Source organism: Marmota monax, unplaced genomic scaffold (genome assembly GCF_021218885.2).
Source record: "Marmota monax isolate L192 unplaced genomic scaffold, Marmota_monax_Labrador192_F-V1.1 WCK01_AAM20220418_F8-fsc00243, whole genome shotgun sequence".
Classification (NCBI taxonomy): Eukaryota; Metazoa; Chordata; class Mammalia; order Rodentia; family Sciuridae; genus Marmota; species Marmota monax.
Genome location: NW_026694604.1, coordinates 1,504,887 through 1,532,614, shown reverse-complemented (window position 1 = coordinate 1,532,614; position 27,728 = coordinate 1,504,887). Strand labels below are relative to the sequence as shown.

The window sequence follows — 27,728 nt, the reverse complement described above, 5'->3', positions numbered from 1 at the left end:
CTCATCACCTGCTAAGTGTTTACCCTGTGATGTCAAGGAAAGTGCACAAAAGCGAAAGGAAATCCTAGGCCAAAGTTCTAGGTGTGGAGAAGTTCTGAGCAAGGAGCCAGTCAACAGAAAGGAGGTAGCTGTCAGAACAAAATAGAACAATATTTCACAAAGGAGTAAAATATCAGGGACAAAATTTAAATGGAACAGGGAAAATTTGATCTAACTCCCCCCTCCCCAAATCACAAACCAATTGTAATTAAGAAAAGTAGGCACAAGACAAATGAGCTGCTGAAGGCAAAGTCTCTCATTAAAATGCAAAGCCAGTTTTCTCAGGAAGCTCCTATTTCCTGCTCACTTTGTTTGCTTGGAAAACACAGTAGAGTGGTCCATCTGGGGTAATTAATTCTGGGGTAAAAATGTCAGAACCTAGGTAAACAAAGATCAACACCAAGATAACAAAATATGAAGGAACAGAAACTAAAAAAGAAACCAAAGGGATAAAATTCTGAACAAAATTCAGAGGATTCCAGGGATAAACATGTTCTGTTGTCAATATTTTTGAATGCATGGCCTGGGAGGGCCCTTGTTCTTTCATATTTAAAAATTTTCAAGTTCATTTTTGTAAAACTTTCATAAAACCAATGGGAAGAGCTTTTTTTTAATGGTCTGTTGAACTAATGCCCTGAAAGCATGCAAAATAATTTGGAAGCAAGAGTGTAAGTTTTAGCTCAGGTGCTAACTCAAGATATTCCAATTCTTTGTCTCAAAAAACTACTGGAAATAGAGTCTCATAATATCAGGAGGAAATATTTTTCTTACCCAAAGCTGCAGAAAAGCAGATTGTATTCTACAATGGAAAGCCACAACCTAGTTATGAGAAAGTGGAAAATGGATAATGGTCACAAGGCATCACTCTCTGAGTCTCCCATCTTCTCTCACCATCTCAGAAGTGAGGACCTGGGCCCTGGCAGGGTTCTAGGAGAGACAGAAAACACAAAATAATGAGGCAGCAGTTTCTACCCTATGAACCGGTGCAATCATCTCTCATTTTATTTTTATTTTTTGGTTGTGCTGGGGATTGAACCCAGGGCCTGTGCATGCTAAGTACTCAATCTACCACTGATTTATACCCCTAGCCTATTTTTGATTTTGATAAGAAAGCCAAATTTGGCCTGGTGTTGTGGTACAGGCCTGTAGTCTCATAGACTCAGGAGGCTGAGGCAGGAGGATTACAAGTTTGAGGACAGCCTGGGCAACTTAGTGAGACTGATACTGAAGACAGAATTAGACAGGCAGTCAGTGTAGATAGGTAAATCGAGTCATGTTGGATCAAAGAGGCCAATTTTGAGTGAGTCCTGCAAGTTGGAGACTGTCCCCACCCTTATCAAGAACCTCCCCCTGCTCCAACCTGTGGCTAAGGTAACCTGTCCCAGGAATTGCCCCTCCCTACAGAGAGCTATAAGGTTGTTAATTGATGTGTCCTGGGCTGCACCATCCTGCCAGTCCCCCTTCAGCCCACCTATTTCCCACCTTTTCACCATCCCCCAGAGCATCTCCTGGGAGAGATAAGGGGAAGAGAGCAGGAGAACAAAGGAACCCTAGGAACATACAAAAAGGAACCCTAGGACATAGGACATATAAAAAAGGCAGAACATCTTCACTTCTTGGGATACCAGGTGACAGTTCTGCTTCTTCACATGTTAAAGTTTGAACATTAGAGAAACACGCCGAGGCAAGCATATAAAGCAGATTTATTTAAAAATGGGTAACATAGACTTCTCCAGAGAGGGAGAAGGGGGGTATAACTGGTATCTCCAACTTCCTGGACTCACTCAAAGTGGCCTCCTTGATCCAACCTGACTCAATTTACCTATCTATAATGACTGCCTGTGTAATTCTGACTTCAAGACCCCTATCTCAAAATAAAAAATAAAAAGGGCTGGGAATGTAGTTCAGCGACAGAGCACCCCTGGATTCAAATCCCAGTTTAAAAAAAAAAAAAAAAAAGGAAAGCCCAAGTTTGGGTAGAATAAGTACCCAGGCTAGCCAACAGTGTGAGTTTATTTCTATCACCTCACACAAAACAAGTGTGACTGAAAAATACACCACCTAGACCTGATGCCACAATATAAAAGCTGCAAAGGTCCTTTGGACCATGTTATACCCCATCTTGGATGTCAGGATTAAGTCATTGTCCTGTGAGCAGTGGGAAGCCACTGAGGATTCTAGAGCAGGGATGGTGGTTACAAGCACTGATCTTGGACTTAAAAAAGACTTGGGATTGATTCTGGGGCTACTTATTAATTTTTCTGAGCTTCATTTCCTTCTCTATAAAAGACGAAGTCCTTAAAATACCTCGTCTATTTACACTCATTTCTTCAGATCCAACCCATTTTATAGGGTTGTGTGAATTAACTAAGAAAATGAGTTTAAAGCACCTGATACTGTAGATACAGCAGCATTCAATAATGTTGACTGCCGGGGTCCTGCCCCAGCGGGATCCAGGGGGTCCTGAAGGATGAGTGGTGTTGGGTCCGCACAAGGAATGAGACAAGGAGTCATCCGTTGGAGCAATCTCCAGAGAGAGAGAGCTCTAAAACTGCTCTCTCTGGGTTTCTTTTTATTCTGCTTTTTCTCATCATTATGGGTACAGAATCATTACTAAAATGTGTCAATTTACAATTTCCAGATTTTCCCAGGATGTAACATTTCCTTGTTTAACAGATGCCAAATTACATAACCAGACTCTGTCTCCTAACCTGTCATTAACTTTTTTTTTTCTTATAAAAGTATCAAATTTATTTCATTATCTGGTTTCATTTTAAAATGAGAGCTGTTGGACAATTACTTAATATTCATTCTCAGAGGTGCAGAAACATTAATAAGCTATTAAATACAATGAATAAAATTACTGGACCATGCATTTAGAAAAGCCATGTTTAATAGTCAAAGTTCCAGTTATACTACTTAAGGAGAGATCCTTTAGCTCTGTACTTTGAATTATACTATTCTCATTTTGAATACAATTTTATTCTATTTGTACAATTATTACTATACCCGACAAAATCTTCCCAAATTTTAAGCCTTTCTTACCATTGAAGAAGTTATGGCTTAGCTGTTAACTCTATTAAAAAAAATATGAAATTTCAATTTTTACCTCAAACTTTTTGGATCAAAAAGTACAGGACATCACTACCTATGAGTTAAAGAATGGACTAAAATCAAAAGTGCCATCTATATAACCAACAAATTACCTGATAAAACTTTTTCACTGTTTCACTGTTTTACATAACACAAAAATAAAATGGTTCCAAGATACTACAGTATTTGGCCTTTTTACTACAAGCTTTAAATCATAGTGTCATTCTTCTCAACAACACATCTCTTAAGAAAATGGCAATGTTCATAAGTACAAAGACTGTTATAACCAGAAGACAGTATTCTACATAATCAAGAAAATTCTTTATAAAATTAGGTTTTAAAAATGAGAATGTCTTGATAATCGCCAGTTGTCTTAAAGGCTAAAATCAGAAGAAAAAAAAAATGAAGAAAACAGACTTGTATACTCATTAATACTATTTTACTTTGAGAAATCCAAAAATGAGTACATTCCAAGGAATAAGCAATAATGATAAAAGATGTGATTAATATACTGTATCTCCTTTAAGAACAAACTTTTCACCTCAGAAAGGATAATTGTCTTATATTCTTAACATATTTTGTTCAGAACAGGATCCCATTTTAAGCCACTATTTGAATAAAGTTCACAATCTAAACTCATTTCTCCATAATCATTTCAGTACAAAAGCTGCAAAATGGCAAATAACTTAATCACCTATGAAGAATTTGTATTGCAAGTTGGGTATCCCTTATCTGAAATGTCTGGGACCAGAAGTGTTTGATTTTTTTCAGATTTTGAAATATTTGCATATACATAATGAGATGTGTTGAGGACAGAACCTTAGTCTAAACACAAAATTCATTTGTTTCGTATAGCCTGAAAGTAATTTTATGTGGTATTTTTATATATTTTTAGCATACTTGTGTTTTTACTGCAATTTTCTACTTGTGGCATCATGTTTGTGCACAAAAAAATTTGGATTTTGGAGCATTCCAAGTTTGAGATTTTCTGATTAGGGATGCTCAACCTGTATGTATGCTTATTTATAACTGCCAGTAGATACCTACAAACTTCGGTACCCAAGCCTAAAACTACAGTATGGAGGTCAAAACATGATTCTTCTACATGATCAGATTTCATACTAAATAATACTATCATGAAATCCAAAGAAACCTTAGTGAGTCCTTCCAAAACTGCATAATTTTCCAAATGATTTTTCTCTGGTTGCAGAGCCTATACATTCCTTCAGTCCTTTTTGAGTCGTTTAGCTTTTGCAATATTCTCTTGACGTTTTTGTTTCTTCTTTTGTTCCTTCTCCCTGGCTTCAATCATCTTGGCCAATTTCCAGGACAGTACAGCACTTGCTAGGAACAGTGGAGTAAGGGCCAAAATAACTGTTGTAAGGAACCCATATGGGTCTTTTGCAGCCGATTCCACAATATACTCAGCCCAAGCCTTTATGTCAAACATCTTTGTAGCAGTCTTAGGAAAACTGGGGGGTCAGCTTATGCTTGAGTAGTGATCTCTAATTTTGTCCGGGGATTATCAGTGAGCCAAGCACAATTTCAGATGACCCTTGGTGGTTTTGCCTTCTTTGGTTCCACAGTATACTTCTGAGAGCGTTAAATTCGCCAGACCGGAAGCAGGAAGGCGGAAGTCGAGTCCCTTCCTGTCATTAACTTTTAAGTTTAAAGCACACCTGTACTTTGTTTCTAATCTAAGATCCCATCTAAAAGTCCCCTTATAATCATCTTATAATATATTCTAAAAGCATCTAAAAATGCCTACACTGATTCTCATAAAATTGGTTAAGCTGCTTTCTCAGAGAGTTCCCTGTTCCTTAGTCAAAGTACAGCAGTTCTTAAATCTTAGTAATCTTTAACTAAAAGGCAGGCTCTGTATGTCATTTCCCCTGCTGCTAACATTAACTATACTCATGATAAATCCCTGTGTAAAATAAAAGAGGGTCTATTAGAAGGGAAGTATATTTTTCTTAGCCTTTTCTCCCCTGGATGACTGCCATAAGCTATCCTTAATCAAATAGGTTACATAAGGTGGGCTTCGTGCAATAGGTATGATACCAATCTGCTTAGGCTTGAGAGACTGAAGATATGAATTTGGATTCTTAGTTGATACAATCAATTGTGGTGCCTAGAGTTCCTATAGCATTTCCCAGAATGATAGTTGATATTTTTCTGTTTTGTCCTCAATGTCCTAAGAGATAATGAAACAGCCTTTTAAATCAGGAATCACCTGTTATAGTCTTGGTAAAATTTAATTTGGTTTAGCAATAAGTTTACTCATGCCTTCTGTTAGGTTTATGAGTATAAAATAAAAAGTCCCAATTACATACAAAACCGCACTTGGTTTCCCACAAGTGCAGCCTTGCCAAACACTTTCATCCTCACTGTGACCTTGTCAAGACAGTGGGAGGATGAACACCTTCACCAGTTGACAATTATTGTGAGCAGAGTTTTACTTCCAGAAGACTCATTAGGCAGGTTGTCTCCTAGTGTTGCAAGGCAACAAGGAACAAGGTCCTGGGGTCGGCCTTTAAATGCATTTACTGATCAAAATGGATTCGGAGTGAGAAAGGGCCTTTATGTTTAGCAGTTGGGAATGCACTGGTGACCTTTGAGAGAGTAATAAATATAGCATAATTTAGCATTTGTGCAGCTTTTTATAGCACTTTAACATAAGGGATAGGCTGTCCTGCTAGAAAATTAATAGCATAAGTGCACTTCAGGACAAGTATATCTCTTTCTAAGCACTCCTTAACTCTGGGGCTTGGGGAGACCCTGTGTAGTCCTCTTAGCGGCTGGAAAGAGGTGACTCAAACTTGAAGGGTGAGCAATCCTAATCAAGGACTCTGGGGCCAGCCGGAGGCTGAGCAGGTGGCTTTACATGTGAATAGGCAGAACTGGTGCAAGGGCACTGAGCACTGTTCCGTGACAGAAGCCAGGATGCAGGACTTGCCCATCAGGGACCCAGGTAGGACTTGCCCAGATTGGCTGCTGTCTTACCTCCAGCTCTTCTTGTTTGGAAGAGAGGATTTGCCCTACTTTGCTGGTCATCCCTAGTAGGCTGGATGATGTGAAAGCTCTTTCACCTGAAGGATAAGTGACATCCCCCACCCCTGTTCTAAACATACTCCTTCTCTCATAAACTCCTCCACAGCTCTGTGGACTTGGAGTGATTAGTTTTTTAGTACCAGGAATTGAACCCAGGCACACTTAACCACTGAGCCATATCCCCAGCCCTTTTTAAAATATTTTATTTAGAAACAAGGTCTCGCTAAATTGCTTAGGGCCTCCCTAAATTGCTGAGAATGGCTTTGAACTTGTGATCCTCTTGTCTCAGCTTCCTGAGCTACTGGGATTATAGGTGGGCGCAGTGGCAACTGGATATTTGGCATGATTATTGTCATGCCCTTTTTATAGATGAGACTGGGCACTTGTTCAAGGTTATGTATGCAGAGCCAGAGCTTGAACTTTGTGGGAAAAAAAATTCTACTAAGTCTTCACTTAACTGTTCAAAAAAAATTTTTTTTTCATATAAAATTGACTTCTATATGCTGCGCCCCTCCCCTGACTCAGGCAATGGCAAGGCCCTACTGAGGTGGATGGCGCAAGGCGTCCATCCTCTGGAGGCGCGCAGTATGTTTCTGGGAATGGGCTGGTTTGTTTTTGTATTACTTTAATAAGTATAGTTGCGACTTCTCATATGACCATTAAGTATGAAGGAAAAAACATGACTTTCCCAATTAATGCAACTACTTCTAAAGAATAGATCTGTTTGCTCTAAATGCAATGATTCAGCTGTGGAGCGTAAATTGTTAATGTCTAATGAAAAACTCCTTGTATTCCTGTCAAGGAAGTTTTTGAGAAATTAAATTAAAATCTAGAGAAGAAGAATTAATGTTAAGAAGACAGATTAGTGCTTAGTACTGGGCAACTTGTTCTTGTTCCTGTGCACAATGGTTTGTGCTCTTACTCTTGTTTGATTAAAATTAATAACAAGTTAACCACTTGCCTTGGCACCGGTTCCAGTCAGTAAGTCAAGAAAGAATAGTCAAGGTATAGGCCAATAGTTTGGGACATTTCTAACTATTATTAAAAGTTAACAGCAGAAACAGCTCAAAGCAAAATGCGAACTGAAAGTAAAAATGCTTGCTTATGTCTAAGCCAAGAGACATTCTTCTTATCTAATTGTAGGTAATCTTTTGTTTCTTTGAATAATGATTTCTGTTTTGTAACCACAAAGTACTGTGAGCCTGCCAAAATGAAAAGTATATATGATTAACTTCACAAGTAAAGATTGGGATTCAGCACCTTCACTTTGGTGTCTCTGTTGTTTCTCCACCCCCCCTTTGCCAACTCCTCACCATCCGTTTGTCTCCTGAAACGCCCTGCTGGAGCTGGACTCCGACATCTATAGAATTCATGATAACAGAATTCCAGAGATGAGAATCTTAAAAATGCAAATCTTTAAAGCTAACAAAGAGTCTCAGAAAGATAAGGCAATGTTCCCCTCTCCTGAAAGGAAGACACCATTCTGCATTAAAACTCTAGGCCAAATAGTCTGGTTGGACAGAAACTAAAGATCTTTCTCAAGAATATCAATCTGCTTCTTTTATGCAAAACGGACAATTGTCTGAATAACAATTTTGTAACTTGTACCAATTCATCCTGTTTCCTGTTAAGACAAAAAATTGTCCTGGCAAGTGTTATTTGATCAGAGGGATTTTTCTAATCTTCTAAGACTTTTTAAATTCTTGCCATGCCTTATAAAAATTACCTCTCAAAACCTGTCATTCTGATTGGTTGCTGCAACGGGTTGAATGGTGTTGCTCCCAAAGATGTTGAAGTCCTAATCCCCCATTACCTGTGAAGGTGATCTGATTTGGAAAAGGATTTTTGTAGACGTTCAGGGTAAGGTGAGGTCATTAGAGAGGACCCTGATCCAACTGAAGTCATTATAAAAAGGGAACATTTGGACACAGAGACACTTGTATGGAGGGAAAGGATGCATTTCTACTTAAGAAAGACCAAAAACAGACCACGTATCTCTGGGAATTTATTATAATAAGAATGACATTTTGCCAGGTGGTGGCACATGCCTGTAATCCCAGGAATATGGCCTGTGAAGCCAAGGAACATCTGTGACTACTAGAAGCTAGGCAAAAGGCTAGAAACAGTGTCCTTCCCAGCTCTCAAGGAAACACTGCCTAGAAGAAATGCCCATTTTCTATTGGTTGCTGTTTTCATTATGAATTTGTAGGTTCTCATTTAAAAACTAGGCACCTTGGTGCTGGAGATGTAACTTGGTGGTAGAGTCCTTGCCTCATATACACAAGGTCTGGATTTGATCCCTAGCCCTGGAAAACAACAACAACAACAACAAAAAAAAAAAAAAAAAAAAAAAGAGGCACCTTCTGTCTGTTTTGGATATTGCAAACTTTTTTTTTTTTCCCAATCTGTCACTTATCTGTACTTTTTTTTTTTTTGGTATTGGGGATTGAAGTCAGGGGCACTAAACCACTGAGCCACATCCCAAGCCCTATTTTGTATTTTATTTAGAGGCAGGGTCTCACTGAGTTGCTTAGTGCCTTGCAGTTGCTGAGGCTGGCTTTGAACTTGTGATTCTTCTGTCTCAGCCTCCCAAGCTGCTGGGATTACAGGCTTGCGCCACTGTGCCCAGTTTATCTTTACTTTTAAGATGGTGTTATTTTTCATACAGATATTTTTTATTTTTATGTAATCAAATATATTAATATTTCATGGTTTCTAAATTTTACACATTGTTTAGGAAGGTTTTCTCCATCCCAAAGTCACACAAATCTTTCACTTCTTTAAAAAAATATATTTAAGGATCAAACTTTGTATTTTTTCCAGATGGATAGCTAACTGATTGGCACCATTAATTGAACACATCCCTTCCCACTGATGTGAAATGTCATTCTTTTTTTTTTTTAAATATTTATTTATTTATTTTAGTTTTTGGCGGACACAACATCTTTGTTTGTATGTGGTGCTGAGGATCGAACCCGGGCCGCAGGCACACCAGGCGAGCGCGCTACCGCTTGAGCCACATCCCCAGCCCCTTTTTTTTTTTTTTTTGGTATTCAAGGGGCACTCAACTACTGAGCCACATCCCCAGCCCTATTTTGTATTTTATTTAGAGGCAGGGTCTCACTGAGTTGCTTAGCACCTCACCTTTGCTAAGGCTGGCTTTGAACTCGAGATCCTCCTGTCTCAGCCTCCCAAGCTGCTAGGATTACAGACCTGTGTCACCGCGCCTGGTGAAATGTCATTCTTATTATAATAAATTCCCAGAGATACATGGTCTGTTTTTGGTCTTTCTTAAGTAGAAATGCATATGCACATGTTGAGTGGCCCAGATGGCAGCTGACTAGAGAATGCATGCCTGCGATGCCTCCCTTCATTTGATGCCATGTACATAAGTGGGCCATATCTCCCAAGATTTTAAGAGCTGCCAGACACCCAGATTTTCATGTAAAATTTCCAGCTTTTAAAAGTTAGGATTTTGATGATGAAGAAGTTAACACTCTTCTGCTGTTGCCCAAGGTACAGCCTTCCTGTCTATCCAGGGTCCAAGCTGCTGCTTGTATGAGCGCCCTGAGGTTAGTAGTTTGACTCTTGGAAAGATTACTGCATATTCATTCCTTTGTTCTATGGTTTAGTTATTTAGTGATACCATGAAAATATCATGAGTCTTGAAGTCAGATATGGTTCAAATGGCAGTTCTTCCCTCTGTGCATATATTATTCTGTGGATATGCATATGCACATATGTGCACATTTAAATGCTATAAATCACAGCTTCCTAAAATGTAAAAATGTGAATTGAAATTAGTTGATTAGATGACACTACAAATTATATAGAATAAATTACTGCAGAAATATTAAAAACATTTTCAACTTTTAAAATGCTGGCAATAAATTTTTTGAAATAAAAAAAATCATGAAGGACAAAATATATTTGTAAACAGAGAGCTGCCTGTGGCACACCAGCTGGGGACCTCTACTCCAGATGCTGAAATACGATAGTGCAGTGTCAGGCCAGACTGGGTCCAGGAGTCCACTTCCAACTCTTTCCACTGCCAACATAAAGAAGCCAAGAGACAGAGATGCAGCAGGCTTGGAAACCTCCTGGGGAAGAAAGCAGCTTTGAGGCTCATCTCATCTCTCACCCACGAGATGATGAGGTGGTGCCACATTTGCTAAACAACCGGGAGGTAAAGGTCACCATAAGGGAAGGGATGGTAAAATTCTTAGTCAAATTGGGCTTCCTAGACCTTGCTAGACTGAGTTGCAAAGAACTATGGATTGGAAGGAGAATGGAAAGTAAAATTCTGGCCAAGGATAGAGCAAGGCTTTGCACTTCAAAACAAGCTGGGTAGTAATAACCTCTCCTATCTAAAAATAATGCAGCTCCCGGAATACTCTCCAACAGTTTAACCAGAAAAGGAATGGCAATGAACATAGTTTTCCAAGTCTTGCATGGATGTTAGGATTCACTAGTAGTAGTAGAAGTTTACTGTTTATGGAGAGTCCCTTCACATTATCTTGTCTCTCAAAGCAACCCTGTGAGGAAGGAAACATCAGAGTTGTTATTGTCCCCTACAGAAGAGGAAGTTGGCATTAGAGTCAATTGGAATCAGGTTTTTATTTTTTTTTAATTATTATTATTTTTAATACTGGAGATTAAGCCCAGTGGCCCTCTACCACTGAGCTACATCTCCAGCCTATTTTTTTTTTTTTTGGTGATTGAAACCAGGGGTGCTTGACCATTGAGCCATATCCCCAGCTCTTTTTTTTTTTTTTTTTAATTTTGAGACAAGTTCTTGCTAACTTGCTTAGGTCCTCCCTAAATTATTGAGGCTGGCTTTGAACTTGTAATCCTCCTGCCTCAGCTTCCCAAACTGCTGGGATTATAAGTGTGTACCACCGTGCCCAGACAGAATCATTTTTAGATGGCTCTGGGTTATGAGGAAGGAGAACTGTATGAAGAATAAAGGACCCTTTCTCCTTTTCTGTGCACATCTCCACAGGATCAACTCATGGAACACCTCCCACTGTTTTTTCTAGGCCTTGAAAACATAGCAGTAACAGATCCTGGGCATCATCTTTCCCTTTGGCCAGGTCAGTCCTCTTTACTCAGAACTATGACCCAAACTAGACATGCCCTATTCCTTTCTAGTTGGAGCAGTGACCTCAAGCCAACTTTTTGTTTTGTTTCCCTATTGGTCACTTCCTGGAATTCACTGACCTGTGCCAGAAATACAACATGCTTTTAAATGCTTGAGGCATAAACAAGTGGTGTAGCAGGATCCAAATTCCAGCCATGTCTTAATTGTGACCTAGTTTTATGTTTCAGACAGGCCACACCATTTCCAGTGCTTGCCATTCTGAGAGCAGGGATGGCACTTAGGATTTCTCTTGAAGCAGAAAATGGCACCCCACTGGTGAAGAGACCGGTCTTTAGGGCATTTTAGACCAACCTGTTTTTTGGGAGGGTAGGTACTGAGGATTGAACTCAGGTGCTTTACCACAGAGCTATTTTCTCAGCCTTTTTTGAGACAGTGTCTCACTAAGTTTCTGAGGCTGACCTTGAACTTGCAATCCTCCTGTCTTAGCCACCTGAATCATGGGGATTAAAGGCATGTGCCACTGCACCTGGTTCCTTTTTTATTTTCACTACTTTTCCTTCATCTACTTCTAATGCCTCTATCTTTAGGAGTATCTGTCTGAGGGGCAGGAGGATATGCTAGATATATGTCAGGCAGTCCTACACCACCTCCCCCATGCTTAAGATCCCATTAGTTCTCGACTTGCAGACAAAGAGGTTCTTCTATTGACTGAAATTGAATTGTCTCTCCCCCCCCAAAAAAAGTCTTCAGTTCAAAGCCCTGGCATCTGTGAATGTGAATTTACTTGGAAAAAGGGTCTTTGCAGAAGTAATTAAGAGATAAGATCATCCTTGATTAGGGTGGCAATAAATCCAAAAACATGGATTTGGTGTCCAGTGGTATCCTTACAAGAGACAGAAAAGCAGAACATACACAGTGACACAGGGGAGAAGACCAAGTGAAGATGGAAGCCGACTAGACTTATGCAGCTCACAAACCAAGGAACACCAAAGATGGCTGGTAGCCTCCAGAGAAAGAAGAAAGGCATGGAATAGATTCTCTCTCAGAGTCTTCAGAAGGAACCAACCATTCCAAAACTTCGATTTCATATTTCTGACCCCAGAACTGTGAGACAATAAATTTCTGTTGTTTCAAGCTACCAACTTTGTGGTCGTTTATTACAGCTGTTCTAGAGCAAATATACAGACTTGATTTGCTTTCTCCTTCCAAATAAGGACTACTGGATGTAATTCAATCCAAATGCTGCCTTCATTTTGTCTTTCTGGGGTCTTTTGTAACAGTTCTTAGGTGAAAATGTCATGCCCAGAGAGATATGTGTGGGTGTCCACCCCATCAGGTGTCTGTTTACCAGCAGAGGAGCCTGGAGGCCCCTTGTGAGGTACTGGGCTCTGTAGCTTCAGAATTAGGCTCCATATCCTCATCCATATCCAACCTGTCTGCTCCCATCTTGGCCCTTTCTTTCTGCCTGATCCACAGGCTGTTTTCTAATTTTTCTTCAGCAACTTCTAGCTATTCTTCTGTTTATAAAATGGCCACAGTTTCCTGGGGCAAGTTTGAGGACTATAGTCCAAATTTGGCTTTACAACCAAACATTGCCTCATATGGACTCTGTTGTAAGGAAATGTCAAAGGCCTGATTCCTCACCATCTGTAAGAAACGTAGGCCTTCTGCCCAGTAACATGAGTGGTTACTTTGCATCCAGAAATTTACCATGTTCTTCACATCATGCCTTGTTTATTCCAGGGAGCCCTGGCCTTGGCCAGCAAGGTACTCACCAGAGACAATCTTAAAGTCTGGCCATACCTCATTGAGCTCATTAACAGTTTGGTTTGTGAACTCTATGTCACTGTCAGATTCTAACATGTTGAGTATACCAAGAATTATGAATATATCCAACAAAACACTGACAACTTCATGGGTCTTTTTGTCTTTTAATGGCTGTAAAATAAGAAACTTTGTCAAGTGATCCTGGTAATATAAAATAAACTTGAACTTGCCACAGCATTTGACTGCATGTCAAGAATTTCAACTTGACATCTGGAGTCCATGTCTTTCAAAGTCTTGGGCTTAGGTGCAAGGCCTCTGTTGGGCACTGGATTCTTCTGATGGCACTGTTTACAGAGTCAGATATAAGACAATGACTTCTTTGGTGACATTCCCATATTTTCCTTGTAGCTCCTTGAGCATGTGTGTCTGCCCACCATGCCCAATACTGAGATGTGTACAATGAAGAATATCAAACAACTCTTCTTTATGTACATAACACCATATTCGATCTCACTCCCCATGAGTAGCCTCTATCAATTTCTCTGTGCCCTGTACAGAGATGCCATCATATTTTGTGGCATGGCGATAAACACGTGATGACTTCTTCCCCTTTACCTTAGCTTCTTTGACTTCCTTTATTGTTTGAAAGTACTTTTCTTTGGAAAATACCTTGCTGTTGTAACTTTTGCTTTCTATTAACTTTGTTACACTTGCAGGAAAATTTTCTCTCATGTGACTTATCTCCATTTCTATTTCACTTTCATTTGAAATTCCAAGTGGATTATTTCTAGCTCTCTGTGGCATTATAGAGAACTGAAAGAAGGGTCCTAAAAAAAGGATTAAGAAAATGGAACAAATTTAAATTCACCGATACACCAACTGAAGGACTTCACTCCTTAAATTCTTCATCTGATTTTTGAAGACTATTATATGGAAGAAAGATAACAGAATAATAGGATAAAGCAATCAGAGTGCCAGCGAGGAGCTTTCAAAACCAGAGCATGCCAACAGAATTTGAAATCTGTAAGGTAACAAATATGTAGCGATTTTAGACAATAGGCAAACATTATGGAAACCATTAGCTTATACAGTGAGACCTAATAAATAGGTCTTGTTAGTTAAATAGAAGTGGAAATCCCTAAGATAGTAGGTAAATATCTTATCCTCAGTACCTTTTTTATTGTTGTTGTTTGGTACCAGAGATTAAACCCAGGGGCACTTCACCACTTAACTGTATCTCTAGGACTAAGTTGCTGGTTTCAAACCTGTGATCCTCCTGTCTCATTCTCCCATGTCATTGAAATTATAAGCCCGTAAGCACCCTCAGTGTCTTTTAAAATAATGTAAATGGGCAATGGTACTAGAAGATACAACAAAATAATAGCAAACTCTTAAATGGAAGTTAGCATAGAGAGGGCTTTTTAAGCTTTTCCACAATGAACACAATCAATTTCCTATGGCTGAAGAGTCTGTCCTCCTTTAAGGGGAAACCAAGAAGAAATCAGTGGGGATATTTTTAAATGATGGTTTTCCCCTGATGATTGTACATAGGATTAATAAATGAAGATTCTGAGTCCTCATCTTGTGGGACCATGTTCTCATAACTATCTAGCATTCTGTCTCAGAAGCAGTCCTTCCAAGAGCCTTCCAAATATGTGGAATCTTTGGTTAGATTCTCAAATGTTAGAGTCTCCTAAAACAGTACTGGCTGCTATCACAGGGACCATTCTGACCCTGGAGGTTGGGCTAAGGAGTAGCTTCAGCAGGATTGGGAAGAGATGACGGAGAACGCCAGGAATAAAGGTATGCCAGTACATGACTCTGAATGAATCATGTGAATATTATATAGAAGAGATTAGGAGAAAGTCTCAGGATCCAACAAAATGAGTCTAGCTTTGTTGGTGAGGCAAAGAGGTTTGCCTTTCTGGAAGGTCAGTACATCTGACCTGTTATAACAATTCTTAAAATGAAACCCGTGTTTCCAGAATGAAGGTCAAGTCCACGTGTAATTGTGCACTCCAAGGAAGGTAGACGCTTTCAGGTGCAGACTTAATGGCTCTAAACAAAGGTAGCAAGGTCTGTTTCCAGAAATGAAGATAATTCCGTACAAAGAGCCACGTCAGATTGCTGTGCTAAAAAGAAATATCCCAAATGAAGTTGACATGCCACCAAGAGCAGAGAATTCCTCAGGAAAAGAACTTGATATTCAGGTATCTAAATTAAGATTTCTTAGTTAGAACAACCCTAAGATACAGGATGGGGATGGAGTCAGAGGAAAAGTTCACATGATGATAAGGGGAATCCAACAAGCTTAAGAAAACAAGATCCTTGGGGGGTGGCGGAAGCCTGGCATGTGTGTGTGTGCCGAGTGGTGCTCCTAGAGCTACGCGTTAAGAAAAGTAACCATGGAGAACAATGAAAACTCAGTGGATTCAAAATCCATTAAAAATTTTGAACCAAAGATCATACATGGAAGCAAATCAATGAACTCTGGAATATCCTTGGGCAATTGTTACAAAATGGATTATCCTGAAATGGGTTTATGTTTAATAATTAATAATAAGAACTTTCATAAAAGCACTGGAATGACCTCTCGGTCTGGTACAGATGTAGATGCAGCAAACATTAGAGAAACATTCATGAACTTTAAATATGAAGTCAGAAATAAAAATGACCTTATACATGAAGAAATTGTGGAGTTAATGCACAATGTTTCTAAAGAAGATCATAGCAAAAGGAGCAGCTTTATTTGTGTAATTCTAAGCCATGGTGATGAAAGAATAATATTTGGAACAAATGGACCTGTTGACCTGAAAAAATTAACAAGTTTCTTCAGAGGAGATTATTGTAGAAGTCTAACTGGAAAACCCAAACTTTTCATTATTCAGGCCTGCCGGGGTACAGAACTAGACTGTGGCATTGAGATAGGCAGTGGCATTGATGATGACCTGGCATGCCACAAAATACCAGTAGAGGCCGACTTCTTATATGCATATTCTACAGCACCAGGTTACTGTTCCTGGCGAAATTCCAAGGATGGATCCTGGTTCATCCAGTCACTGTGTGTTATGCTGAAACTGTAAGCTCATAAGCTTGAGTTTATGCATAGTCTCACTCGGGTAAACAGGAAGGTAGCAACAGAATTTGAGTCTTTTTCCCTTGACTCCACTTTTCATGCAAAGAAACAGATTCCATGTATTGTGTCCATGCTCACAAAAGAACTGTATTTTTATCCCTAAAGAAATAGTTGATTTTGTTAGTTTGTATGCCAAGTGAGAAAACAATATAAGTAATACTTTGTTTCCTCTCCCAATTTTATCTAAAGATGATACTTTGAAACATACCACTTCTGTAATAGAACCACAATGAGGCTACCTCAAAATTAGGTAGTTGACTTGAATTTAATTAGGAATAAATAAATATAGATAATGGTGTAATCATTATGAGAGGAAATTATTGTAAATTTACATCTTTTGTAATTCACAAGATTTAGTGATGCCATGCTATGAATTTTTAATAATTTATGAAGATTAAATGTTTCAGTAATGATGAATTTTAATATTTTTCTCCACACATTTAAGACTGTGCATTCTAGTTTTTGTCAGACTATACAAATGATGATGTGGAATTATGGACCTTAGAACTTAGGGTCATGGGCATGTTCAAAGGCTTAAGCCTTTATTTTAGAATTGATAAATGGAAGTCAGCCAACTGCATTTTTACATCACTTGTCATAACTCATGGTTTTGTGCTATTTGTTCTGAGCATGCCTATTGTAAAAAAATTATGTTTACTTGAAGAAGAGAACTAAATATTTTAGAGAAAGTATGAGCAAGCTGAGTTGATTCTTTTAAGGCTAACTTGCAACATTAATGGAGGGACAGAATCATAACTCTAAGGTGCTAAGATCTACCAGCATATGTTTCTTCTCATTTGTTTTTATGCAAATCAACTTTACAGACCAACAAAATGTCTAAAGAACTAATATTAAAAAATTCAATTTTTGATTGTTAGGATAAATGAAGAATTGCTACAGGAACATACTAAAATATGTTGTGTACAATAAATAGTGAAACTATAAGGAAAGAACAGTAAATGATCAGCTGGACACTCTGTAATTTGAGAGAAAATGGTTTGAGCCTAAGATGTGGAACAGCCTATTCAGTGTAGGCAGAGCCATAGACTGGGCTTCAGAAAAGCACCACCCGCTGGTTTCTTACATGTACAGGTGTGTGTACGGCAGATGCTTCTCAGGCTTGAATAGTGCCATAAGAAGACGGACCAAACCAGAAACTTACAAAATGGATATTTTTGCAAAGGTGGTGAGAGTCATAGTAAAAATCATGGTATTCCTTGTGGTAAAACTTGTAAATGTTATTTTTGGAAGTTTACAGTCAAAGTAAAATAGTGGCAAAATTGTATGTAGTTATCTGAAATAAAACGACCATGCACACAGGACTTCAGAAGCATCTGGTGGGATCCTGTCCTGTGCACAGAGGGAAACTGGAGGCCAGAGCTTAGCCCCAGCCAGTGAGGCCAGAATCCTGGCTTCCTTACACCTGGAGATATTGAGCCATTACTGACTATACTGGCAGGTCTCACTGGCTTTTGTCCAACATTTCACATGAGCTTTCTTTTGCCTAAAGAAAGGAACTCATGTTTTAATTTACAGCTAATTGATTCGATCTACTGACTTTTTCTAAGACAATGTAGCATGTAATGGTATCTTATGATGTGTTCCTGTGTGACAATTTTGTAAAAATTTGTTATTGAATTTTTATTTCAAAACATAAATTCAAACTTAAGATAAAAAAAAAGAAAGAAAGAAAGAAAACAAGATCCTTGGGATTCTAGTCATCAGATGCAGAGCTGAAGGGAAAACAGAATCCTGAGAAACAGAAAAATCTGGAAATGTTGAAAAGCTCTGAGTAAAAGTCCCAGTTAAGCTGAGGCTGTTTCCAGGTATTAAAGATTCTTCACTAAAAAAGGCATGCTCATACATTGCTGGTGGGACTGCAAAATGGTATAGCCAATATGGAAAGCAGTATGAAAATTCCTTGGAAAACATGGAATGGAACCACCATTTGACCCACCTATCCCACTCCTTGGTCTATACTCAAAGGACTTAAAAAGAGCATTCTAGGGCTGGGATTGTGGCTCGAAGGTAGAGCGCTTGCCTAGCACGGGCGGGACCCGGGTTTGATCCTCAGCACCACAGAAAAATAAAGACATTGTGTTGTGTCCATCTACACCTAAAAACATAAATATTAAAAAAAAGAGCATACTACAGGGACACAGCCACATCAATATTTACTGCAGCACAATTCACAATAGCTAAACTGTGAAACCAACCTAGATGCCCGTCAGTAGATGAATGGATAGGGAAACTTTGGTATATATACACAAATCAAATGCCATGAATACATGGCATTTGCAGGTAAATGGATGGAGTTGGAGAATATAATGCTAAAAGAAGTTAGCCAATCCCAAAAAACCAAATGCCAAATGCCTTCTCTGATGCATGGGAGGAATAGACGAACTCTAGAAAGGCAGAGGGGAAGAGGGGAAAGGAGGGGGTAAGGGGTATAAAAAAGATGGTGGATGAGATGGAAATCATTTCCCTAAGTACATGTATGAAGACACGGATGGTGTGAATATAGTTTGTATATAACCAGAGATTTGAAAAAATGTGCTCTATATGTGTAATATAAATTGCAATGCATTCTGCTGTCATATATAACAAATAAAAAAATTTAAAAAAATGACTCTCCACTAAAAAGACTCTAAATTCCCTTCCTCAGCAGCACTGGCTAATTGTGGAATATTCCTGACCCTGACAACACTGATTATAAAACCACTGACTTAATAGAACCCATATTAATGTACTGATAAGACATACCCAAATGCATATTGTGAAAAATATGCATTTTGGAATTGAAGAAACTTTTGCTAAATGCTCTTGACACTAAGCCTGAGTTCAAGATCTTCAGTGCAAACTGACATTTTGAAGGCTGTAAAAGGTCTTGCAGTAAAGGAATCAGTTTGTTTCACCTACCATTTCCATGTTATCACTGACATGAAACTTTGTTTTCTTTCTTTTTATAAATTATATTCTTTATTTTTAAAAAAATTTTTTTAGTTATAGATGGGCACAATACCTTTATTTATTTTAATGTGGTGCTGAGGACTGAACTCAGTGCCTCACACCTGCAAGGCAAGCGCTCTACCACTGAGCCACACCCCCAGCCCATAAATTATTTTTTAAAATATTTTTTTTAGTTGTAATTGGACACAATATCTTTTACTTATTTTTATGTGGTGCTAAGGTTTGAACCCAGCACCTCACACGTGGTAGCAAGCGTTCTACTGCTGAGCCACAACCCCAGCCTGGGACTTAGTTTTCTAAGGAATATGCATTACTATTCCAGTCAGTCATAGTGATCCTCACAAGAGACTTAAAACCACAAGGTATTCAGTGGGGTCCAGGAAGAACTCCTCTCACATACCTCACTGAAACCAGCATCTATTAAAACTGAGTGGCTGTATTGGTTGTTATTTGAGGCCCTTCAGGTGATTCCAGAGGAAGAAGGCTCACCTCCATCCTATAAAAAAATGAAGACAGGTTGGAAATAGTTTATAAAAAGATATAAAATGTCTTTAATATTTGATGGCCTTATTCTACCCTAAAAGCACAGTCTAAAGGCCACCTTTGGCTAACAGTGATCATTATTATTATTGATTTACTTATATTTACAGATTGGGAAATTTCACATAAAAATCCTGAAAAATGGGGGCTGGGGTTGTGGCTCGGTGGTAGAGCGCTCGCCTAGCATGCGAGAGGCACTAGGTTCGATACTCAACACCATATAAAAATATTGTGTCCACCTAAAACTAAATATTAAAAAATGGAAAGGTGTAGCTACACTGAGGGCAACAACTGGCTTGAGTTGTGGAGGCAGCATCTTCCCTTAGGTAGAGCCTGTGGTCCCATAACCCAGTCTTTAAGTGAACTACTTTTTTCATTTTACACGCACGGTGCTGTAGCTATCTTAATTACCAATGTATTTTCTAAAGCAACATGAAAGAAATGTGACCTAAATAAATAGGCTTTTTGATGTGATTTGTGTTGCTGGGGTAACTGATAAAAAGAACTTAGTTAAATTGGGTCTTCAGAAGCCATGTTTACTTCCTTCCTCATCCATCTGTGCATCTTTGCTTGGGCTCTTCCCAACCTGGAATTTTTCACCGATTTTCCAAAATACAGCCAGCTCAAGCCAGTCTCCCTGATGTATTCAGCAACTATAGCTAATGGCCATCTCTCCCTCAGCTGAACAGCCTGTACCACCTGCTGTAGCACTCTGCTTTGCATTTTTGCTCCACTGGTTCAGATGTATACAACCTAGAAGGCTGAAGTTTCTACCTACCTGCATCCCATAGTTTGAGCACAAAAAGGTGTTCAAAGATTATCTCTGAAACACGTTTTACAGGTATGCAGTTATTACTGAAGCAGTGCAGGAGTATGGTTTAGTGTAAGCTCTTGAGAATTCAATTTTTGACTCTACTATGTTAGGGAGTTACTGGGACTGCAGTTTTTTTCATCTGTAATGGGGACATTACATAGCAAGTTGTTATTAGGACTCAATGATAATGCACATAAGGCTTCATGAAACACAAATTCTAGCTAGTTCTGGGTTTGAGTATCACCTCCTTAGTGAGGTCCTCCTTACACCCCTTTGGCAGCCTCAGCTGACCTGGTAGGCTAATCATTGCCCCCATCCACCTGGTGAAGGGCAGATAGCTCAGGGGTGCATGAATGACTCCAGTGGGTGGTACAGGAAAGGGCTGGATACTACAAAACTCAGGGCAGTTCTTAGGGTGAAAGGGACACTCCAGGGAACATTGCTTGAGCAATGCTCACTCCTCCAGGCCGCAAACAGCTTGAACTACAGCACCAGAACAGCATCTCCATGACCCGCCCTCCTCACCAGAAGTGAGGCTGCAGGGTTGGAAGCCCCACCCCCAAAGGGACCCAAGGCAAACCTTTTGAATGTAGAGGGCTGGGCAGGACAGCTGTGCAGACTCAGTATTTAGTGTTTTCTTTGCTGAGATGATACCTAGGGCTGGCATGCATGTGACCAGGCTAAGGCAAATGATATTACCCATTTCTCACATTGTCACAAAACCTCAAATGCCTCCTGCCTGGAAAGTGAACTGCCTTCATGCTTTCTGCCTGCTTATAGGATTGCACACACTGCAGCTACAATCAACTGCCTGCATTTCACACCATTTCAGTACTTCAAGAGAACCTGCATTTTAGAACATTTTGTATTTCATACTGCAACCCAAAGATTTTGGACTAACAGCACTCAATCAGCACCAGTGCAAAAATAAGTTCAGAGGACCCACATGTAGCTCAGAGAAAGTGAGACTTCTCATTTTAGAGGAAAAGTCTGAAGCAGGGCTACTGGTCACAGCAGCTTCTCTTCTTTATTCTAAGACTTTTTATCCAAAGACATAAATTTTTATAAGTAAATATGCTGTATCCTTATGGCAGCCCATTAGAAGGAAGACAAATTCAAGAATAAATATTCCCAGCTGGCTTCTTTTGTAGGCCTTCCCGATGAGCCCAATGTAGCCATGATGTAGACCAAATGCTTCTGTGCCTGCTGTGAAAAAACCACCATCTGATTTCAGGAAACTGTTAAGTACTTAAAAAAAAACCCTCACGGACTTCTCAACTATGAAAGAACTAATCCTCAAAGTTCAAAGGCCAACTCAATTGAGCGACAAGTAAAATGGATGGCCAGTTTTTGAACAGCAAATATCACCCAAACTTCCCTTTACAGATCCAAAGGCTGATAAGGCACTAAGAAACCAAACCATCAAAGTACCACACATAAAACAAAATATCTTCATTTTAGCGTTTTTAATGCAAATTGTAAATATGGTTATTTTATTCCTGCATCTTCTCAATTGTTTCTTCTTTATATTTGCCCTTTTCCTTTCCTACTTGGCGAGACTTGGCCTTCCGTTCCAGGATCTTTTTGCGGTCTTTGTCCAATTTTAGCCTGGTGATAACCACCTGCAGAAAATACGAAAAACACTCCCACGTTTTAAATAATTACCACCAAAAAGGCCTTAACATCCAATCCCATTTACTAAACCTGCAGAGCAGATGCTTAAACATGAAAAGGTTATTTAACTGTTAGGACGGACAGGCAGTATTATGATTCTTTTCATAGCCTCTTCTGTGCTTTATCACAAAATGTCTTTTAGTGTGAAATGTAACTATTCTATATCTCTCACCCTAGTTTTACAAGTCAACCATGTCACATTTTTTTTTTTGGTGAATTCTATAGAGTTAGTAAAATTAAACATGGCCTTTCACACATGCTTCAACCTGCAAAATTTTAATGAAACAAATAATGCAGATCTTATTCCAACAAACCTAATCCTAAAGGCAATTACATTATCATAATTCCAGTCTTAAAAAGGAAAGTGAAGGGAAGAAGAAAAGGATATTCAACATGAAATTCAACATACTGACCAAAACGGATTGATTCACAGTCTGATTTGTATTTCATGTTTGAGACAGAAAACATTCAAATAAGTAAATGTACTTCATCTTGATATAGATGAAAAACTAGGGTTGATGCTAGGAGGCTGAGTAACAAGACATTTTATACAGGGTGATCAGGCAAAACTCTAGATAAAGCTACAAGTGGACCATCTAGGTAAAACTATCCAAAGGCAGGAGAACTTGGTACAATATTTGCCTAGCATGCACAAGGCCCTGAGTTCAATCCTCTGGCATCACAAAAAAACAACCCAACTAAAAAAATGACACACAAAACCAAAACTAGCAACAGATAGAAACCTGAGTCCCATCCCCTAATTCTCAGTAGGTCTGGGAACCTAGAATTTGTGATTCTATCAAATTGCCAATCAGTACATATTTTCTCAGTAACATGGTTTAAAACACTTGAGGCGGCCAGGAAGATCAGAACGTGTAAGAATGGAAAAAACACTGTCAACAAATGGCTGGAGAGGGGACATGAGGTAACATCTTGTAGTTAACTCTGACAGAAATAAGAAGACAAGATTCTAAATACCATGACAGTAGCCAAAAGGTCTTATTGAGTGGGGCATGTTGGTGCACACCTGTAATTCTAGGTATTGGGGAGGCTGAGGCAGGAAGACCACAAATTTGAAGGTAGCCTTGAAAACTTAGCAAGACACTGTCTTAAAACAAAATTTAATGGGCTGGGGATGTGGCTTAGTGTTTAGAGTGACTTTTTGAGTTCAATCCCCAGTACCAAAACAGAAAATCTTACCTGCTGATATGGGTATGTAATAAATGAATTTAAAAATGTTGTTTTTGGCCTGAGCAATTGGGAGAATAGAGCTGCCATACATTGTGATGGTTAAAAACTCTTTTGAGATCTCAAAGGCAAAATCACAAGTTTGAACATTTCAGGTTTGAAATACCAATTAGCTTATTCACATCGAAATGCAAAATTGTCAACTGGAAATAGAGTTCAGGAAAGGGGTCTGGGTTGAAACCATTAACTTCTATATGCCTGAAGTTCTAAGAATAGAGTTAAGAGATGAAGATGACTACTTAGCCCTCCAAGATCAACTGTGTCAAAACAAGTACAAAAAAGACAAAACAATGGTCACTGGATTGGTGATCTTGACAATAGATGACCTAGTGCGAGACAAGAATATGACCAGAATAGGTTAAGAATGGGAAAATCCTTGCTCTACAGATCAGACTGATTAGAGTTGAAGTGGCCTGACATTTGTAAGGCCACTGACACGGGGAGATGGGGAAAAGAAAACATCACAAAATTTGAATACTGAATTCTAAGTGAAAGATATATAGGTGTTTAATTGTACTAGAATTTTGACACTGCTGTTCAAAAATTATATTTATGGCAACAACATACGATCTAAAAAGACCACCTGGTATTTGAATGCTCGCTCTACATGACCTTTACAATAAACATTTTTAAAACCTGGAATATGAGGGTTGGGGCGCGTGCCTAGAACATGAGACACTGGGTTCAATCCTCAGCACCACATAAGTATAATAATAAAAAAAGGTATTGTGTTTATCAACAACAATGAATTAAAACTTGGGAAATGGAAATTAGAGACAGCAATAACAAAATTTGTGAACTGCCAATAATCATTTAGATACAATTACTGTGCATGGGATTTTCTGCCCAAGTTTCAGGTTTTTTCCATCTGTAGATGGTTTAAAACCTACCTCACAAGGTTGTAAAGCTGTCTACTGCTTATTTGATTTTGCTGAACACACAAAACAGAGCTGGAGCTCTACTTCATTTTGTAATTACCCAATTTCCTAGACATTAAATATGCCAATATTTAGATTGTTGATCTATTAGCTTATTAATTGCTTTTGAGTAAAAGGCACAGTAAATATACATATAGAATGAATGCTAAGGACACTGTGATTTCAGTGATATTAGAATTTTCAATATAAATACAATATTGCTTTAAGATATGGTTTCCAGGGATGGAAATGTAAGTTGGTGGTAGAGAGCTTGCCTAACATGTGAGGCCCTGGGTTTGACTTCCAGCTCTGCAGAATAATAAAAACATCACCAAACCAAAATCACATGGGTTTCTAGCATATCTAAAACTAGGGATGCTCTATAAATGAGCTGTCACATTTGGCAACATTATCGGCTGTAACTGTCTTCTGTCAAGTGTTCTCAAAAACACCTACCTTGCTGGGGTGAATGCCCACATGGACAGTTGTGCCATTAGCCTTTTCCCGCTGAACCCGTTCAATATAGATGACATATTTCTTCCGGTAAACCTGGACGACTTTGCCAATCTGCTGACCTTTATAATGTCCTCGCACAACCTAAACACCAATTCAAAATAACAGAAACGAGGATCAAAGAATGAGAATCATAGTCAAGAAAACTGTGAATCATTTATTCACCATCCATTCTATCATCATATCTATAGGACTCTTCCGTTTTGAAAGACTTAATCATTAAATATGCAAACAGTTCTTAGTTTTAACTAACTTGTAAATAAATCATGTCCCTATCTACAGTGATGATTATTACACCCCTAACTGATGGCCACCAGCAGTACCAGGCTTGTTAAAGGGAGCACACTTTGGCTTTATGCAGAAGCTGTTAACAAACATGTTACTCTATCTCAAAAATAACAACAGCACATGTATTTAATTCAATGCCCACCGAATAGTCCAACCCAGTGGTAAATAGGACGGGGAACAAGTACTTAGTAAACCAATTCTTTGACAAAGGTTAACTGACAGAATTCCCTATCCCAGACATTCTGGTGGTCCTCTGCCTGCCAGGAAGCAACTCAAAGTACTTCTGAACAGACATTCTGTTTAAATTAGATCTACAGGCAGTTTTAGCACTAGTACAGCAGGGACCTAGTGGTTGTTCTTAATAGTATTGATGAAGTGCAAACTGCTTTAGAGATTCAAGCAATCTCTAAAGAATTCAAGCAATTCTTTAGTCACCAGCTGCAGGTTATACCTAAGAAACTCATGGAAATTTTCACTTAGACTTGGCAAATTATTTACTAGTAAACTTTATCATATGGTACTACATAGCTCAGTTAGAGCTTCTGAATCCCAGATTATCAGTACTTCTCTTTTTTGGACCTCAATGATGAAAAAATTAATCCCAAAGTAATTGTTCTGATTTTCTGTCTTGCTCTTTCATTTAGTCACTGCTGCATGCAATACTTTGGAAAGTTGATTGTGAAGAGAATTGACAGAACATACTTTTTTTGGTCCCTGGTGCTATGTATCTTGCAAACCTGTTCTGGGAAGCCAATGTCTCATAAGCATCTCTCAGAATGCAATTCCTTTTGAAAGTGTGTGGGATCATCTGTCAAAACACGAGTAGTAGGGATACATACCTGAACTTCATCATCCTTTCGGATGGGCATAGATCGAACATTGTACTTTTGTCTCAGCTCTTTGGAAAGAGGGGAAGACATAATCTTCCTGCGAATGTGTGAAGGTGCATTGAAATGCCTTTTGCGGTTCTTGCTTCGGTCAGAAGTCACAAAAGGATTGAACTTCATTTTGGCTAAATAAAAAATTAAACATACCCTTAAATGATCAAAGTCTCATCTAGTTTTCAAACAGCAACAACAGGTTCATCTTTGAATTGTTCACAGAAGACTTCCTATCAGTAACTGCATGAAAAACTGCTGGCACTTAATGGCCTATCAAGCAAAGTTTGCAATTTAAAAAATCTTTGCAGGGATAGTATCTGTATCTTTAGAGAATAAAGTCTTTTCCTTTAATAGCACATCTTTAGCTAAAAGCTTTCTGTATGTGTGTGTGGTGCTGGGGGCTGAACCCAGGGCACTTTGCGACTGAGCTACACGGCCCCAGCCCTTTTTTGGAGACAGAGTCTTGCTAAATTGCTAAGACTGGCCTCGAATTTGGCACGCCCCTGCTTCAGTCTCCCATGTTGCTGAGATTATGAGTGTGTGCCACAGAGACCTGTTACAAACTTTTGAAGTCTCTGAACTCCTTAAGTATCATGTGAAGGAGCCAACATGTACTTTCTAAATTAAGATAAGGCATGTCGAATACTTCAAACATAACATGAGTTTTTAGAAGATCAATCAACGATCGCCTTTTACGAACTTGAGTGTGAACCCATTCAGACCCTCCAAAATCAGTCAGCCGCCGCCCCCAACCTTGAGCCTGGAAATTCCTGCAGAGAACTCGGGTCCAAAAATGGCCGAGAGCACTTTGAAAGCTCTACAAAGACTTTAATAAGCACAGTTGTTTCCAGGTGGTTCTTCAGGAAAATACATTGCTGAAGACTTTTCGAGTCCCCAAATCTCCTCTCATTCCCTCTCAGGTTCGCCTGCCCCTACGCTAGGTTAAAACCATCCCGGCTTCCCTCCCTGGTTGCTATCCGGCCGGCAGGAGAATCTCGGGACCCCCGGCGTGGAGAGACACAACCCCCAAAAACGGATGGCTGCAGATTACACGTATTGCCCCGCTGACTCCTCACCCGCTGCCGCTTCAGCGATGGCCGCAAAAGGGAAGAGGTCTACACGTTTCTTCCGGTTCTGTAAGTTAACGGGAGATCTCGCGAGATCAATGTCTAAGCTTGAGAAGGGTGGCGAGTTTGAGCGAGGAAACTAGAAAGAAACCGACGGCTAGCGTCATCTAGTGTCTCGGAGGGGAACTGCGAAGAACTCGTCCTCGGGTCTCCCTTCAGAGATTTGGGCGCTGCCGCTCATTCTCTGGATAGGGTGGTCCCCGAAAGAAAAGCGGGGGTTTACTCAGGGGCCGACTACTCCAGTGGGTGATGAAGGAGTGAGTGGCCCCAGGGCTGGTCCCATCACTCCTGGGTGTCGGGAGGTGGGCGCCCCCTTAGCCAAAAAAAAAAAAGGCAGATCCTACTTTGTTCCCCCTGGTGGCGTCGGAACCCTGACCGGTTGGTCACCCTGTGAGCTGGAGCAAAGTGGAGTCCTTCAGCGAGCTTCCGCTGCCTACAAACCCGACACACACACACACACAGTGACTGCACTGTGGGGCGCACCAGAGATTCGGATCAGCGGGGGCGACGGGCCGTCGAAGGACTAGGGCCACCGATCCCCCCCCCCCCACACACACACACACACCCCG

At 39.5% G+C, this 27,728-nt stretch overlaps 2 protein-coding genes and 1 pseudogene across 4 annotated transcripts; 1 reads left to right on the top strand and 2 right to left on the bottom strand.

The window, feature by feature from the left end:
• Positions 1-885: 885 nt before the first annotated feature.
• On the bottom strand, positions 886-27,236 carry Rpl26 (ribosomal protein L26). 3 transcript variants are annotated; one of them, XM_058572041.1, is made up of 4 exons: positions 27,109-27,236; positions 25,991-26,163; positions 24,807-24,947; positions 886-966 (listed from the first exon to the last, which is right to left on the bottom strand). In XM_058572041.1, the coding sequence occupies exons 2-4, from the start codon at positions 26,156-26,158 to the stop codon at positions 901-903; spliced, it is 375 nt and encodes a 124-aa protein (XP_058428024.1). In that variant the 5' UTR covers positions 26,159-26,163; positions 27,109-27,236; the 3' UTR covers positions 886-900. The 3 variants fall into 3 exon arrangements, with proteins under 3 accessions (XP_058428024.1, XP_046278168.1, XP_046278169.1); XM_046422212.2 differs by lacking the exon at positions 886-966 and adding an exon at positions 21,963-22,133; XM_046422213.2 differs by lacking the exon at positions 886-966 and adding an exon at positions 21,963-22,133 and having other exon boundaries at positions 27,084-27,142.
• Positions 2,915-4,773, bottom strand: LOC124077669 (small integral membrane protein 15). Its single transcript, XM_046422149.2, has 2 exons — positions 4,702-4,773; positions 2,915-4,616 (listed from the first exon to the last, which is right to left on the bottom strand). The coding sequence occupies exon 2, from the start codon at positions 4,580-4,582 to the stop codon at positions 4,358-4,360; it is 225 nt and encodes a 74-aa protein (XP_046278105.1). The 5' UTR covers positions 4,583-4,616; positions 4,702-4,773; the 3' UTR covers positions 2,915-4,357.
• LOC124077685 (caspase-3-like) lies at positions 15,410-16,346 on the top strand (annotated as a pseudogene).
• Positions 27,237-27,728: the final 492 nt, after the last annotated feature.

Bases quoted from the DNA above. Each gene is read 5' to 3' on its own strand.
- LOC124077669 (XM_046422149.2), bottom strand. From the start codon at position 4,582: ATGTTTGACATAAAGGCTTGGGCTGAGTATATTGTGGAATCGGCTGCA.
- Rpl26 (XM_046422212.2), bottom strand. From the start codon at position 26,158: ATGAAGTTCAATCCTTTTGTGACTTCTGACCGAAGCAAGAACCGCAAA. The intron at 24,948-25,990 runs GTATGTATCCCT...ATTGGTGTTTAG, and splicing joins GAAAGGATGATGAAGTTCAG to GTTGTGCGAGGACATTATAA. The intron at 22,134-24,806 runs GTAGGTGTTTTT...TATTTTCTGCAG, and splicing joins TGGGCATTCACCCCAGCAAG to GTGGTTATCACCAGGCTAAA.